The sequence below is a fragment of the Heterodontus francisci genome, chromosome 7, assembly GCF_036365525.1.
Source record: "Heterodontus francisci isolate sHetFra1 chromosome 7, sHetFra1.hap1, whole genome shotgun sequence".
NCBI classification, from domain to species: domain Eukaryota; kingdom Metazoa; phylum Chordata; class Chondrichthyes; order Heterodontiformes; family Heterodontidae; genus Heterodontus; species Heterodontus francisci.
The window spans coordinates 106,438,898-106,454,485 of NC_090377.1; the positions used below are offsets into that span (position 1 = coordinate 106,438,898).

At 44.5% G+C, this 15,588-nt stretch overlaps 1 protein-coding gene across 1 annotated transcript in view; it reads left to right on the forward strand.

The window, feature by feature from the left end:
• col6a3 (collagen, type VI, alpha 3) overlaps window positions 1-15,588 on the forward strand; it is a 355,278-nt gene that overhangs the window by 167,513 nt on the left and 172,177 nt on the right. Inside the window, exons 46-47 of the mRNA XM_068036295.1 lie at window positions 2,074-2,658; window positions 14,762-15,400. Of these exons, the coding sequence (XP_067892396.1) occupies window positions 2,074-2,658; window positions 14,762-15,400 (1,224 nt within the window). The remainder of the gene's footprint in view (window positions 1-2,073; window positions 2,659-14,761; window positions 15,401-15,588) is intronic.

Sequence of the window (15,588 nt, forward strand, 5' to 3'; positions counted from 1 at the left end):
TGCTGGGCTTATCTTTACACCCTTTTTTGAACAAAGGTGTAACGTTCGCAATTCTCCAGTCCTCTGGCACCACCCCTGAGTCTAAGGAAGACTGAAAAATTATGTTCGATGCCTCTGCAATTTACACCCTCACTTCCCCTCAGTATCCTTGGATGCATCTCTTCCAGCCCTGGTGCTTTATCCACTTTAAGTTCACACAGCCTATCTAATACTTCCTCTTTATCAATTTTAAACCCCTCTAGTGTCTGACTTAACTCCTCTTTCAACATTGCCTGGGTTGCATCTTCTTCCTTGGTAAAGACAGACGCAAAGTATTCATTTAATACCTCAGCTATGCCCTCTGTCTCCATGTGTAAATCCCCTTTCTGGTCTCTAATCGGCCCCACTCCTCCTTTTACCACCCTTTTACTATTTGCCCATAGAAAACTTTGGGATTTCATTTCATTTAATGGTAGCTGCTAGTGTCTTCTCATGCTCTCTCTTTGCTTCTGTTATTTGCTTCTTTACTTCCCCTCTGGACCTTCTATATTCAGCCTGGTTCTTGATAGTATTTTCTAAGCACACTTTTTATTCTTTATCTTAATTTCTACCTCTTTTGTCATCCAGGGAGCTCTGGATTTGTTTGCTCTACTTTTCCCCTTCGAGTGAACATACCTTGACTGTGCCCGAATTATCTCTTCTTTGAAGGTAGCCCATTGCTCATCTACCAGTTTTCCTACCAGCTTTTGACTCCAATTTATTTGCCCCAGCTCCATTCTTATCCCATTGAAGTTGGTCTTCCCCCAGTTAATTTTTCTTACCCTGGATTACTCTTTGACCTTTTCCATAGTCAGCCTAAACCTTATCATACAATGATCACTATTCCCTAAATGCTCTCCTACTGATACTTGATCTACTTGGTCCACCTCATTCCCAAGATCCAGGTCTAGCAGTGCCTCCTTTCTTGTTGGACGACCAACATACTGTTGTAGAAATTTTTCCTGAACACACTCTAGGAAATCTTACCCTTCACTGCTTTTTACACTACTATTATCCCAGTCTATGTTTGGATAATTAAGTCCCCCATTAAAACTACCCCATAATTTTTGCACCTCTTTAATTTCCTTGCAAATTTGTTCCACCACATCCTTCCCATTAGCTGGTGGCCTATAGACAACACCGAGCAATGTAACTGCACCTTTTTTGTTCCTTAGTTTTAGCCAAATTGATTCTGTCCTCGACCATTCTGGGACATCCTTTTTCTCCAGCACTGCAATGCTCTCCTTAATCAATACTGCCACCCCTCTCCCTTTTTCCCTTTCCTATTTTTCCTGAACACCTTGAATCCAGGAATATTTTACACAAAGTCCTGCCCTTCTTTGAGCCAGGTCTCTGTTATAGCCACAACATCATATTTCCACATGGCAATCTGCGCCTGTACCTCACGATTTATCCCATAAATCCCTTTGTACCCAAATATCTATTGCACTCTGTCTTGAATATACTCAACAACTGAGCATCTAAAGTTCTCTAGGATAGAGAATTCCAAAGATTCACAGCCTTTTAAGTGAAGAAATTTCTTCACAAGCTCACAAATGCTGTGGTTGGGGCTCACCATGCACTATGATCTCTATATAACCCCCTTTTATTTAATTAGTCTTTGTATTTAATCAACTTTACTTATAGTTTTTAGTCATTTTAACAAATTACATGATCTAGTTTTAAGTTATACGTAACTAAATGAAATGTATACCTGTAAAATGAACATATACTAGTAGTGGTGGCAAAAAAGTCCCTCCACTTTCTCTTGTCCACTGAATTTCCACTTGCACCAAATTCCCAACTGTTACACTCTGTTTGCGATGTGCTCTGTTCTGCAACCACTCTGTGTCAGCCAACAACATCTACAGTGGTTGAGGTGAAACTGCTTTACATGGACCAGATGATAATTGTCGATAAGCATGAGTTGAATTTTTCAAATTACAGATTTCCACACACTATCTGTTGTCTAACATGTTAAGAATATTTTTCTTAATGAACACCTTAATTTATCAATGTAAATATTTACACTTATTTAATTTTAAATTTCTTCAGCCAGGAAGAGTGACATTGTCTTCCTAATTGATGGCTCTCCTGGAATGGGAAGATCATTTGCTCTCGTCCGTGAGTTTCTTAAGAAAGTAATCCAGGAGCTCGATATTGGATCTGACAAAGATCAAGTTGCTGTGGTACAATACAGTTCTGACCCAAGACTTGAATTTGGCCTCAATACTTATTCAACTAAAGATGAAGTTTTGGATGCAATAAAAAAGCTGAAATTTAAAACAGGAAAACCCCTGAACACTGGTGCTGCACTGGACTATGTCACAAAGAATGTCTTCAATCCATCTGCAGGGAGCAGAAGAGATGCTGGAGCTTCACAAATCCTGGTGCTCATCACAGCTGGGAAATCCAGAGATGATGTTGGACAGGCAGCAGATGCAGTGAAACAGGCTGGTATAGTGCCCATTGCTATCGGAGCCAAGGGTGCAGACACATCGGAGTTACAACAGATAGTGTCTAATCCTGATTCTGTTTTGAAACTGAGAGACTTCCGGGAATTGCAAAATATTCAACAAGAGCTACTATCTAAAATTAGACCAGTGTTTGTGGTAGAGGAACCAATTCTTCCCACTGAAGGTAAAAGTCTTTGCAACTTTACTTGCACAGTGAGCATAAAACCAGGAGCCTGCATTTTAAAATAACAGTGTCAAAATGGGATTATAGAGCAGAAACCTTTACAGGCCACCCTCACCAGCAGAGTAGTGGGTATTAGGAACAGACAGCAGCAATATCATTTAAGGCTGATTCAATTCATTACTTCAAAGTAAACATAATAAATATCTATTTGAAATCAGAACAGGTTATAAGGGTAGATAGAATGGGCAGCTTTCGACTTGCACTTCTGGTGGGGAGTCTTGCACACCAGAGTGGATGTTGGAAATTCAGTTGTGTGCTGTGTGTGTTTTTCAGCTGTTAATTTTAGCAGTTGGAAAATCATGTGCAGCCTGACCCAAATTACCTATATGCTTACCAAGATGGTGTGGTTCCCCACTGGAAGCACAAAGGGAGGCTGATGGCCTGGATATTACCAAGGGCAAGTTATGAAGGCAGATGGTCAGAGTTTCAGATGGAATCCTTAAGTCCAGGTTTCCTGCATGCTATGGAGTTTTAACTCCAGCGTGCATCTTTTGTCATTGACAGGTTCCCCATCCGGAAATCAGCCTGATTAACCGGCTTCCAGTTGGGCGGGGAACATTCAGGTGTATTCTGGAGCATTCTAGAGCAGGCCGCAGGAGCAGACCGCAGAAACAGGTAGGTCTGATCCACAACCAGGGAGGGGTGTCTGATCCTGGGGGTGATCTGAGCACTGACCTAGGGGTGGCTCCAATCCTCGGAGAGGGTGGGAGGGGTCCAATCCCTGATCCCAGAAGGGGGTCTGAGCCTGGGAGTTTTGTTAGTGGGGTTTGAGGGAGCGGGGAGGGGAACTTACGGGGTTCAGGGAGAAGCAGTCCAGCGCCTCCTTGTTCACAAGCAGTGCTATAAAGGCCTTCTCCTCGAAACTGTCCTGAGGCTTAGGAAATCCAGCTGTTATGTTTACGCTGGGTTGCTGGGTATGGTATATATATCTGATTTATCTCAGAGCAATGCAGTTATCACATTTGTATTAAATCACCAACTGGTTTATTTACAGAACATTAAACTAGATCAGTTTTTACATGATCTCAGTACATGTCTCCTCATAGCATTCAGTGTGTTTTCTGTAAAAGCTCCTAGCTGTGTCTTTTAGTTTCACTTTTAACTCTTAAGCTCTACCCATAGGCTTACGTAATCAAACACAGTGAACATAGATAAGTGGACAGACTAATGCAATCAAACCCAAATCAAACACTACACCAGCCACCCTATTTAAAAACTGCAAAGCAGATTAAATCAGCAACCTAGCTTCATTAAAATATTTAAATTATCAACCCACCTGCTGGCAATGGGTTGACTGCCTGCCTCTTGTCCCAGGAGTGAACAGGTTGGAGGTGGTTTGTGGTCAGAGTTCGAATTTTAAAAATGTTATTATCTGTCCTGACCCCAATTCACCAGATTTTGCACATTAAAATTTAGTCCAATATCTCTATAGGCTACCAAGGATAAATACACAGGTTCTCTGCTGCTGCAGTAGGCAACAGTTGGGAGGGTTAGTCGTGCAGGTCAGGGTTGAATGAAAATTTAAAAATGGATGAATATTCAGAAACTTTGCTCATATCTCTTTTGCAAATCAAAGAATGCAATATTTATAAAGGACTTTCTCTTGAGTGATTCAATGGGGTAGAACCCATCCTTGGTAGATAGATTTCTATTTCGGGGTCAGGACCCTGACATCGCATTCACTGCTGAGTCTCAACCCCACGCATGGATTGCAATTTTAAATGGCAAAGGAATTAATTGGCCCAGAGTCGCATTTGCCACCCAATTAGTGACAACAGATATGGAAAGGTGGAAAGGATCCCAATTTAAAGGGCAAGTGGCAATCCTTGCTGTGTTGCTGTTTGCCTCAAGGATGGAGGTTGAAGCTGAGCAGTGGGCAGCGAGGGCCCCCACGTGAGAGTAGCCACCCATTTTTCTGATGCCTCACCTGAGGTGCTGCTGGAGATGACAACAGCACAGAGAAGCATCCTGTTCCCTGCCAACGGCAATAGAAAGCCTGCAAAGATGACCAGGAAGGCATGGCTGGAGGTGGCTCGTGAGGTCAACAGCAGATGTGTGGTAAGGAGAAACTCGGTCCAGCGCAGGAAATGTTTCAATGACCTGCTTAGGTCTGGCAAAGATAGACCCAGATGCCATACCTCCTGGCAGCAGTCACCAGAATGCAAAAGACAGGGCTTCATGAGGGCGCATTGAGTTCTCCTGACCATAGGAGCGATGCGTACATGGCATCATTGATGACCCATAGGCATAGTTCATAACCCGAATGCTATTGGACAGTTGGCTACGGGGAAAACTGCAACATCCTATGCGAATGAAAAGCTGCAAGTAGTGAGGGAGAGAGGCATTGCCTGAACAGTATCTTTCTTCATCTCATAGGCCAAACTGGAGAACAACGCCAGGAGAACGAGAGCGCATGCTTGGACCATGAAGTCCCCCAGCCCACGTCACTGACATATTTCAAGGAGCTGGCCCTTGATCTGATCAGAGTGGCAAGCCACCGGAGAAATGGGAGTCCAACATAGACAGGGTGAAAAGATCTCAGCATCTTCAGGTTCAGCGGATGCATGGTGATCCTCCCCTTGCAATGAGCTGTCAGTGCAGAAGCTGTTATTGTATGATTTCATGCAGCTCAAGCATTGGTTGATTGTGTTGATTTCTCATAACCACCTTCTCTCATGTCTCTCACAGGGTCAGCTGCAGAGGGGGAGGAGTTGACACATCACCAACGTGTTCCAGAGGAGTCAGAGGAGTAAGACACCTCGGAATCTGCACTGCCACATCTTTCTTTTGCACCCTCCACCAGTGCAGATACTCACACCTGGGTGGGCCCTTGCGCTTTATTAGAGATGGTGGCACAGGGTGCAGCACACATCACTTGAGAGCAGGAGGATACAGGGGAGGCAGAGTCAGCTGTGGTCTGTCCCCTTTGGAGGATGGAGGACAGGCACAGCCCTGCTAAACAGGGTGGAGATGCAGAGACTAGTGAGTCACAAGACAGGTGACTCTACCTGGAGAACCAGTGTGAGATGTGTGCCCACATGTCAGAGTTACCTGAGGCACTGTGGAGTCATGGGATAAGAATAGAAGAGTCCATTCATCTCATGTGCTCAATGTCTCAGCGCTTTGAGCGCATGAGCTCTTCCACTGAGAGGGGCCAACCTCATGGAGAGGCAGATGCAGCATCACTTAGAGTGAATGCAGGAACAGCGCACTGACATGCACAGAATGCATGCTGCAGTCTGTGGCATTGACCAGTCAGTGGCTCAAATGGCAGAGAAGCATGGAGTGTATGCCAGCTGCACCTCCAGCAATCATGGGTGACATGAAAGGTCTGAAGAGGCAACAGATGGTGTTGAGGGGTGACCCCTCACAGGGCTCCATCATCTGTCTCAATGGCTCCTCTGATGGAGGAAGCATCTGTAGAGTTACACACTGTGATAGAGGCTGCTCCTGCAGTGATGCAAATACCTTTGGAGGTTTCCCCCAGACATCTCCACAATAAGGCATCTCAATCCCAGATAGCACTAGCAAGCAGACTGCCTCCACCTTATCCTCAGCCACAGGGGGAGCAACTTATAGGAGTGGCCGCGAGCAGATGCCACCATGTCGATGATGTCATTTTGTGGGTCACTTGGGTATTCCTAGTGTAAATGCTATCAAACTGCAATTTGATAAAGCACTGGGCATGTTGTTGCACTAAGGCACACTTCATCATGGCAAAAAGCAGGAGAATGGAAAATAAGGGTTAGCAAAACAAAGGACTGCGTTCGGGAAGTGTGTGTCAGGTGGTGATTCTGGAGCTTTGCAGTGATTGCACCATTGGAAGGTTGCTGACTTTTGATCTTAATGGATGCTCGCTCTCACACAGATTAAGGAGGATCTCCTCTCTAAATGCCCTGCAGACTCAGCCTTGCTCAGGTTAAACATGTCTGGATCAGTGTGGCCTTAGTGTCCCTGCCAACCTGATAAGCGCTCCACCTCCTGAGTCTACTGTGATGACATCCCTGCCTAGCATGGTGATCATTCTCCAGTTTCCTTCAGCCTCCTCATCCTTGGCTTTCTCCTCCTCATCCTTATCCTCTTCCTCCTCTGCGGAACTGTGCCATTCCAGCACTTCTCCCTCTTCAAGATCCACACCTCTCTGGAGGGCCATGTTATGAATTGCACAACAGACTACCACAATGCATGAGACCCTTGAGGGAGTGTATTGGAGGGCACTACCCAACCGGTCATGGCATCTGAACCTCATCTCCAGGAGGCTAATGGCCTGCTCAGTGATGACCCTTGTGCTGAGGTGACATCCGTTGTAGTCTCTCAACTTCCATGGCAGGGTAGCGCACCAGAGTAATCAGCCATCTCCTCACAGGATAGACCTTAATCCACTAACAGCCATCCACGGATTTCTGATGGCTGCATGAAGAGCAGCAGCACGTGTGATTGCTAAAGGATGAAGACATCATGGCAATTTCCAGGATAGCATGCATGCACCTTGCTGTGGTCGCAGAATAGCTGGTTGGTGCCTTGATGGCCACATGGGTGCAATTGATGAACTCCTGCACTTGAGGGAATCCAGCGAAGGAGGCAAATCCCACTGCCCTTTGAGCTTGAGTGCCGCTATCCACCTTGGATTCAATGTAATCCCTGCTCACTCGAGCAGAGCATCGTTTCCTCCAAAAGCCAATGATGTGCTGCTGCCTGTCAGTTGCCACCAATGTTTGCTGCTTGGAAGGACCTGGTTGCAGAAACGTGCAAGGCTATTGTGACTTTTACAGCCACAGGAAGGCCTGCAAACCCTCGGATACCCCTCATTGAGGGCACACAAGTCAGCAACCAAATGTCTGGGGAGGTGCAACCTTCTGTGGCACTGATGCTCCGATATGCCCCGGCAGCATCTCCTTTGGTGGTAGACCCCATGCTGAGTGTATCAACTTCATTGCCTTCATCCCTTGTTCCTGACCCCTGTTGCTCAGGAGTCTGCCTCTGTTCCTTCAAATGCTACTCCTCATTGCTAGTTGATCCAATCTCAGAGTAGCTTAATCCCATTTCCTCTTATGTCCTTCCTTCCCTCCTATTGGAATGTGCTGTCTTCCTGAAACCCCTCTCATGAACCACAAGGTCCATAAGCAGAGGGACCTGTCAACTCCTCCTCAAAGCCTTACCTCTCAAAATGCCCTTGTCAAGAGTGGAGAGGTATGACAAATAACTCTATTGACTCTGTACAACTAGTTGCTTGTGAATGAAAGCCTTTTCTGAGCTTTCCCTCCTTAATGGAGCCTTTTGCCGCTGTCTCGCTGTTCTGACTGGCTCCCCACTTAGCTTGCATTTCCTCCTCCCTGTCATGGTTCAGATTTTGAGTGGATCACATGCCTCAGAAAGAAAATTCAAAACTGGCCCTTAACAAGCTGACAACAAGCTTGTTAAATTGCTTAACTGGCCATTTATCGATCTCGGCGAGTTGCCTCCACCCGCTCTCGGTGGAACGTTTTAAACTTTGAGCTTGTCGGTTTCATGTTGGGAAACTAGCATGCCAACCCGAGGGGTGGGTTTAAGCCACCACTCACCCCCACTCCCACCCTCTCATATAAATAAAAATCCTACCCATATGGTCCGTAGTTGAAGCTGCTATGGGTTGAATGGCCTTGTCGTGTTCTTATCAGTTAATTAAATGATAGTTTTATAAATGAGATGTTGGAGCTTCACAAATCCGTTTGCTCATTACCTCTGGGAAATCCAGGCAGCAATTGATGTGAATGGTCTGGTATAGTGCCCATTGCTATCAGAGCCTAGTCTGCAGAGACATAAGAGCTATGACAGATTATGTATAATCCAAATTTTGTTTTAAAATTATGAAGCTTTGCGGAGTTCCGAACCAATTGTTCAAACAATGGAGGGACCAACAGTTATCATTGGAGGTAAATGCCTTTGCTAAACTATAACTGTCTTGTTTCACTGAACTTATGTAAGCAAATACCACGATTGTAAGGAGGGGAGAATACACAATCCATAAATATGTAACATCCAGTTAGTTCCAGAACTGAGGTATAAATAAATATTCCATAGCTTCAGCTAATTTCAGCACGTCAATACAACACCACACTACAAACCGTAATAAAACAGAAAATGCTGGAAATACTCAGGTCAAGCAGCATCTGTATAGAGAGAAACAGAGTCAACGATTCAGGCCGATGACCTTTCATCAGAACTCAAAGCTACAAATTGTTGAAATTTTTACATATACTCCTAATTTACAGAGACCATGCAACAATGTTTCTTGTGCTGATCAGAATAAGCCACTCCAATTTCAATTGAATAATATAAAGGATGCAAGAGTGAAAAAGAGCATGGAAGCCGCAGCTGAGATGATAGCAAACTAATGTACAACCAAGAGGGCAGAGAGGTTTACCTACTTCATGACAATGTGCATGCTTTACGATATTGGTGAGATGTGGCCTGTTTCATCAGAATGCTAATAAACTATGACCTTAGAAACGCTATTTTTTTTTCCAAATCAGCAATCCTTGTGGCCTCTGCAAGTAAGATTGTCATATCTGGGGCAAAGAGTTTCTGCAGGGCCATATCCACTAGATACTGTTATGTAAACAATGGGTGGAATCTCATGAGTCCTACGGAGGCAGGTTTGGAGGTAGGACCGGGAGAGAAATAGGAAAGGTTGACAGCAGGACGACGGGTCAACGCGTCCCTGCTTCTGGGTGAGCTTGCTGGAGGTGGATGTGCAACAAATTACCAACTATGAGGATAATTAGGGGAACGGGGAGGACTCCGCCAGGATCTTCCTGGTGGCAGAGCAGGCTTCCATGAGTGCTGAGCCCAGCAGCTCAGCGGAGGCTGCCTCCCAGCGACAGGCCAGGTGGCCATCGGTGGCAGAGGCTCCATGCCCCAATGACGGGGCAGCAGGCAAGCAAGGTTGCACTGGCAGCCCAAACATATCCACCAGGGTGGTTTCCCCTCTGCTGGGAGGGGCCTACTGGCTTTGGCCCTCATCATTTAAAATTTTTTCTGCGCCTCCGAAGGTGCCTCTGTTTTGAGGTGCCCACGAATTCTCCTCACTGCCTGAGTAGTGCCCACCTCTCCCAGTGGAGCTGCCAGTCTTCCAAAGCTGCAGGCCCTCTAGGCATGCAGCTTCAGGAATACACCTGCCGTCTTACAATGGACGGGCCCCCGGAGATGGCCTCTTAGTTGGCTGCCTGTGGGATGATCTTGCACTTGCAAGTGGGTTGGACTCAGACCATTTGTGAAGGAACCCGCATTTGTCGCCAAGGGAGGAATATTTCCAAAGGTGGTAATATTCCGCCCAATGATTCCACGTTTAAACCAGGAACACAAGGATTGTTAACCATAGCTGTACCATTTGATAGATTGCCCCTGCACTCTTCAGCTCAAATCATTTTTACCTACTAAGTTGTTGAAAATGTGAGTTGATAATGGCACAGCGAGGGAAGCAGAACATCTCGTACCTGAGTGAACAGGGCAATCGGCTGTGTATCTCCTTAATGAAATGGATTGAAGGATTGACAAATAAACAGTGGAAGGTCTGAGAAAGAAATGCAAATTAGAATGGGTGAATTTAATGTCAAATCAGGTGCAGAAAAAAAATAAGGAGGGAAGGAAAGATTGAAATTCAGAAACAGAAAAAGAGAGACAGAAAGGAAAAGTGAAAAAAATGTTCTTAAACTTTGACATTTTTAAAATCCACAAAAATTAATACCTGAATGATTGAGGCTCCACACTTTTAAGAGTCAACTTTCAGTGTCAGAGGGGTAGATTGGCCGTAATTAACACTTATCACATCATTAAGAGTTCTTACGCTTGAAATAACAAGACTTGACTTTCTGTGGCAAATTTACTTCATATCTACTGCGCAAATGCAGCAATTCATACATTTAATGCACTTCTATGGTGAGGAAACAGCAAAATACCACTTTTGCAAAGCTGACAGTGTTAGCATGTCAATACAACCGCACATTACAAAGTCACCATTATTTTGAGAGCAAAATTTGGGCCTATGGATCAGAAAGTGATGCATATAAAATGTACCCCTTGTCCTTAATCAGATCCAGTTTATTTTGTTTCCCAACCTTTGTTAATGCTTAATCAAGAAGCCGGTACATATTTCCTGTGCGTTAGTCTTCATTTATTTGTATTGAAATCCACATTTGCCCCATTCATTTAACTAGTCAAATTCCTTTGAATTTACTCAATCTGCCTGTATTTATCATCTAGGCACATAGCTAAATGTTACTGGCAAGCTTTATAGTATTACAAGAGGGTAGGCGGTGGCGTAGTGGTATTATCACTGGACTAGTAATCCAGAGACCCAGGATATTTCTCTGGGGTCATGGATACGAATCCCACCGTAGCAGAAGGTGGAATTTGAATTTAATTAATAAATCTGGAATTAAAAGCAAGTCTAATGATGGCCATGAAACCATTGTTGATTGTTGTAAATACCATCTGGTTCACTTATGTCCTTTAGGGAAGGAAATCTGCCGTCCTTACCTGGCCTACATGTGACTCCAGATCCACAGCAATGTGGCTAACTCTTACATGCCCTCTGAAATGGCCTAGCAAGCCACTCAATTGTACCTAACCGCTACGAAGTCAATAAAAAGGAATGAAACCGGATGGACCACCCGGCATCAACCGAGGCACCGGAAACGACAACGGCAAACCCAGCCCTGTCAACCCTGCAAAGTCCTCCTTACTAACATCTGGGGGCTTGTGCCAAAGTTGGGAGAGCTGTCCCACAGACTAGTCAAGCAACAGCCTGACATAGTCATACTCACGGAATCATACCTTACAGACAATGTTCCGGACACTGCCATTACCATCCCCGGGTATGTCCTGTTCAACTGGCAGGACAGACCCACCAGAGGTGGTGGCACAATGGTATACAGTAGGGAGGGAGTTGCCCTGGCAGTCCTCAACATCAACTGTGGACCCCATGAAGTCTCATGGCATCAGGTCAAACATGGGCAAGTTAACCTCCTACTGATTACCATCTACCGCCCTCCCTCAGCTGATGAGTCAGTACTCCTCCATGTTGAACAGCACTTGGAGGAAGCACTGAGGGTGGTAAGGGCACAGAATGTACTCTGGGTGGGGGACTTCAATGTCCATCACCAAGAGTGGCTCGGTAGCACCACTACTGACCGAGCTGGCCGAGTACTAAAGGACATAGCTGCTAGACTGGGTCTGCGGCAGGTGGTGGGGGAACCAACACGAGGGAAAAACATACTTGACCTCATCCTCACCAATCTGCCTGCCGCAGATGCTTCTGTTCATGACAGTATTGGTAGGAGTGACCACCGCACAGTCCTTGTGGAGACGAAGTCCCGCCTTCACATTGAGGATACCGTCCATTGTGTTGTGTGGCACTATCACCGTGCTAAATGGGATAGATTTCAAACAGATCTAGCAATGCAAAACTGGGCCTCCATGAGGCGCTGTGGGCCATCAGCAACAGCAGAATTGTACTCAACCACAATCTGTAACCTCATTGCCCGGCATATCCCCCACTCTACCATTACCATCAAGCCAGGAGACCAACCCTGGTTCAATGAAGAGTGCAGGAGGGCATGCCAGGAGCAGCATCAGGCATGCGTCAAAATGAGGTGTCAACCTGGTGAAGCTACAACACAGGACTATCTGCGTGCCAAACTGTGTAAGCAGCATGTGATAGACAGAGCTAAGATATCCCATAACCAACGGATCAGATCTAAGCTCTGCAGTCCTGCCACATCCAGCCGTGAATGGTGGTGGACAATTAAACAACTAACTGGAGGAGGTGGCTCCACAAATATCCCCATCCTCAATGATGGGGGAGCCCAGCACATCAGTGCAAAAGATAAGGCTGAAGCAACAATCTTCAGCCAGAAGTGCCAAGTTGATGATCCACCTTGGCCTCCTCCTGAAGTCCCCAGCAACACAGATGCCAGACTTCAGCCAATTCGATTCACTCCACGTGATATCACGAAACGACTGAAGGCACTGGATACTGCAAAAGCTACGGGCCCTGACAATATTCCGGCAATAGTACTGAAGACCTGTGCTCCAGAACTTGCCGCGCCCCTAGCCAAGCTGTTCCAGTACAGCTACAACACTGGCATCTACCCTGCAATGTGGAAATTTGCCCACGTATATCCTGTCAACAAAAAGCAGGACAAGTCCAATCCAGCCAATTACCGCCCCATCAGCCTACTCTCAAACATTGCTAAAGTGAAGGAAGGTGTCATCAACAGTGCCATCAAGCGGCACATGCTTAGCAATAACCTGCTCAGTGACGCTCAGTTTGGGTTCCGCCAGGGCCACTCAGCTCCTGACCTCATTACAGCCTTGGTTCAAACATGGACAAAAGAGCTGAACTCAAGAGGTGAGGTGAGAGTGACTGCCCTTGACATCAAGGCAGCATTTGACCATGAATGAATTTAAAAAAAAATTCTCTTCCATGTAATTTATGTTTAGTGTAAACAAACAGCAAATTTACTCTGTTCATCTCTAACAACATCTAGTTGTGATGAAAGATCACAGACTTAAAACCTTAACTCTATTTCTCTCGCCACAGATATTACCTGGCCTGCTGAGTGTGTTCAGCCTTTTTTGTTTTTATTTCAGATTCCTAACATCCACTGCTTTGTGCCACAGCTTTTATCCCTCTAGCCAGAGCTTTTTCAAATAATCAGTTCCTGCTTCACTTTTTGGGCTCATTCAGCTAGTTGCCATTCTTTCCATAACCTTTGAACCTCCACAAAATGTCAAAACTGGAATTTTGTCAAAAATGTTCTGAAAATTAAGGGAAATTATATCCTCTGCATTGTCATCATCCACTAAATTTGTTACCTTCTCAAAGAATTCCAATAGATTTGTAAGGCATGATTTATTGTTTCTAGATCCATGATGACTACTTCACATAGTCTGTGTGCACCTTAGATGAGTATGATGTTGTTCAGCATAGAGACATGATCAATGTGAATTTAACACGTCCATGATTTTCAGGCTTATGTCACACTCCTTTCTTTTGAATCACAGTATTATTATCTAGTTTCAGGTCCATCACCTGTATCTATGGAAATCTATGGCAGAGTGTTCTCACCTATTTCCTAACGTATTCTAAGGTATCTAGTTAAGTAAATACTTGATGTTTAATAGTTATGAGTGCTTTTCAGCATAATAAAATCTTCATTGATCTCAACAAATAATAGCCAAGACTTTCTCCCAGGAAAATCTAGGTGCACAGGGCTGCCAGCCGGAAAGCATGTGCACAATGTTGCAGCATATGAACAAGTCCAGATCTAACTTGTCTTATGGCTTTGTACAGAGCATAGAGATCTTTCTGTCCAATATTAACAACACAGTGGCACCCACCATGATGGAGCCTCTGATAGCACCTCTAATAGCTTCTATGGTAGCACACACGGCTGGATTTTGTTGATCTAAACTTCTAACGGCATGAAATAAGGTTCCAAAGAAGAGATATAAAGAAGCTATTTCCGCTGATATGGAATCCAGACCATGCAGACATAATCTTAAAATTAGATTGGACCGTTTAGATGTGAAATCAGGGAGCACTTTTTCACACAAGTACGGTGGAAATGCGGAGCTTGCTGCCCAAAAGTCTGTGGATGCTGCATCAATTAAAAATTTTCAAGACTGAAATTGACAGTTTTTTTTATTTGGTAAGGGTATCAAGGGATATGGATCAAAGGCAGGTAAGTGAATTTGAGGTACAGATTAACCATGATCTAATGGAATGGCAGAATGGACTCAAGGGGCTGAATGCACTATTCCTGTTCCTATGTTCCTAATAGCATTACGAGTGCATTAAGCACCAACTCAGGAGGAACAGGATGGAGGTATACTGGGAGCCCAGTTGCACTGAGTTGAGTCAGAAAATATCGAATCGTGGTCGACTTATATGCTTATCATTGGAATGAGCCACCAGTGGAAGTAAGAATTTTTCTGATTTGATGCAATTTCTATGGGTTTTATATAACTTAGTATATATTTGTATCTGTATTTTTTCTAGTTACATCTGAAATCGAGAACAGGAGAGACATTGTGTTTCTGATTGATGAATCAGATTATATTGGGAATTCAAATCTACCATATGTCCTTGACTTTATCACAAGAATAATTGAGAACTTCAATATTGGAAGTGACAGAGTGCGAGTTGGGTTGGTACTGTACAGCAATACTGCAGAAACTGAGTTTTATCTAAACACCTACTCAAGAAAGGATGAAGTTCTGTCTCTTCTGAGGGCACTCAGATTTAAAGGTGGCATGACACTCAACACTGGCAAAGCACTGGACTTTGTCCTCAGATATCACTTTACCAGATCTGCAGGCAGCAGAAGAGAGGAAGGTGTTCCCCAGTTTTTAGTGCTCATTACTGGTGGGAGGTCTGGTGATGACATCAAACCATCTGCAGATGCATTGAAGCGAGCTGCTATAATAACCTTGACTGTTGGAGCCAGGAATACAGACCCAGCACAACTAAAAGAGGTGGCTTTCGAACCCAGTTTGGCTTTCAATGTAAGAGATTTCAATTTTCTATCAGACATGCAAGAAAAGGTGATGACATCATTACAAAGGCTGCGTGTTCAATCGGTACCTATTGAAGAGGCAACAATACCTATCCAAGGGCCACTGGTTACCAGTACCGAAGGTATTTGAATTGTACTTAATTCAATTCTTAGTGCATTATTCATGGTGTTAATATACTTATATATTATCTTTATTCTCCTGTAAAATAATTAATGGCATCCACAAAAAAGACTTGATTATCACTAATGTATCTCCAATGCTTTGCTCATAAGCCAAGATTGAGATTGGGCAAATTCTGGTAGAGGCCTA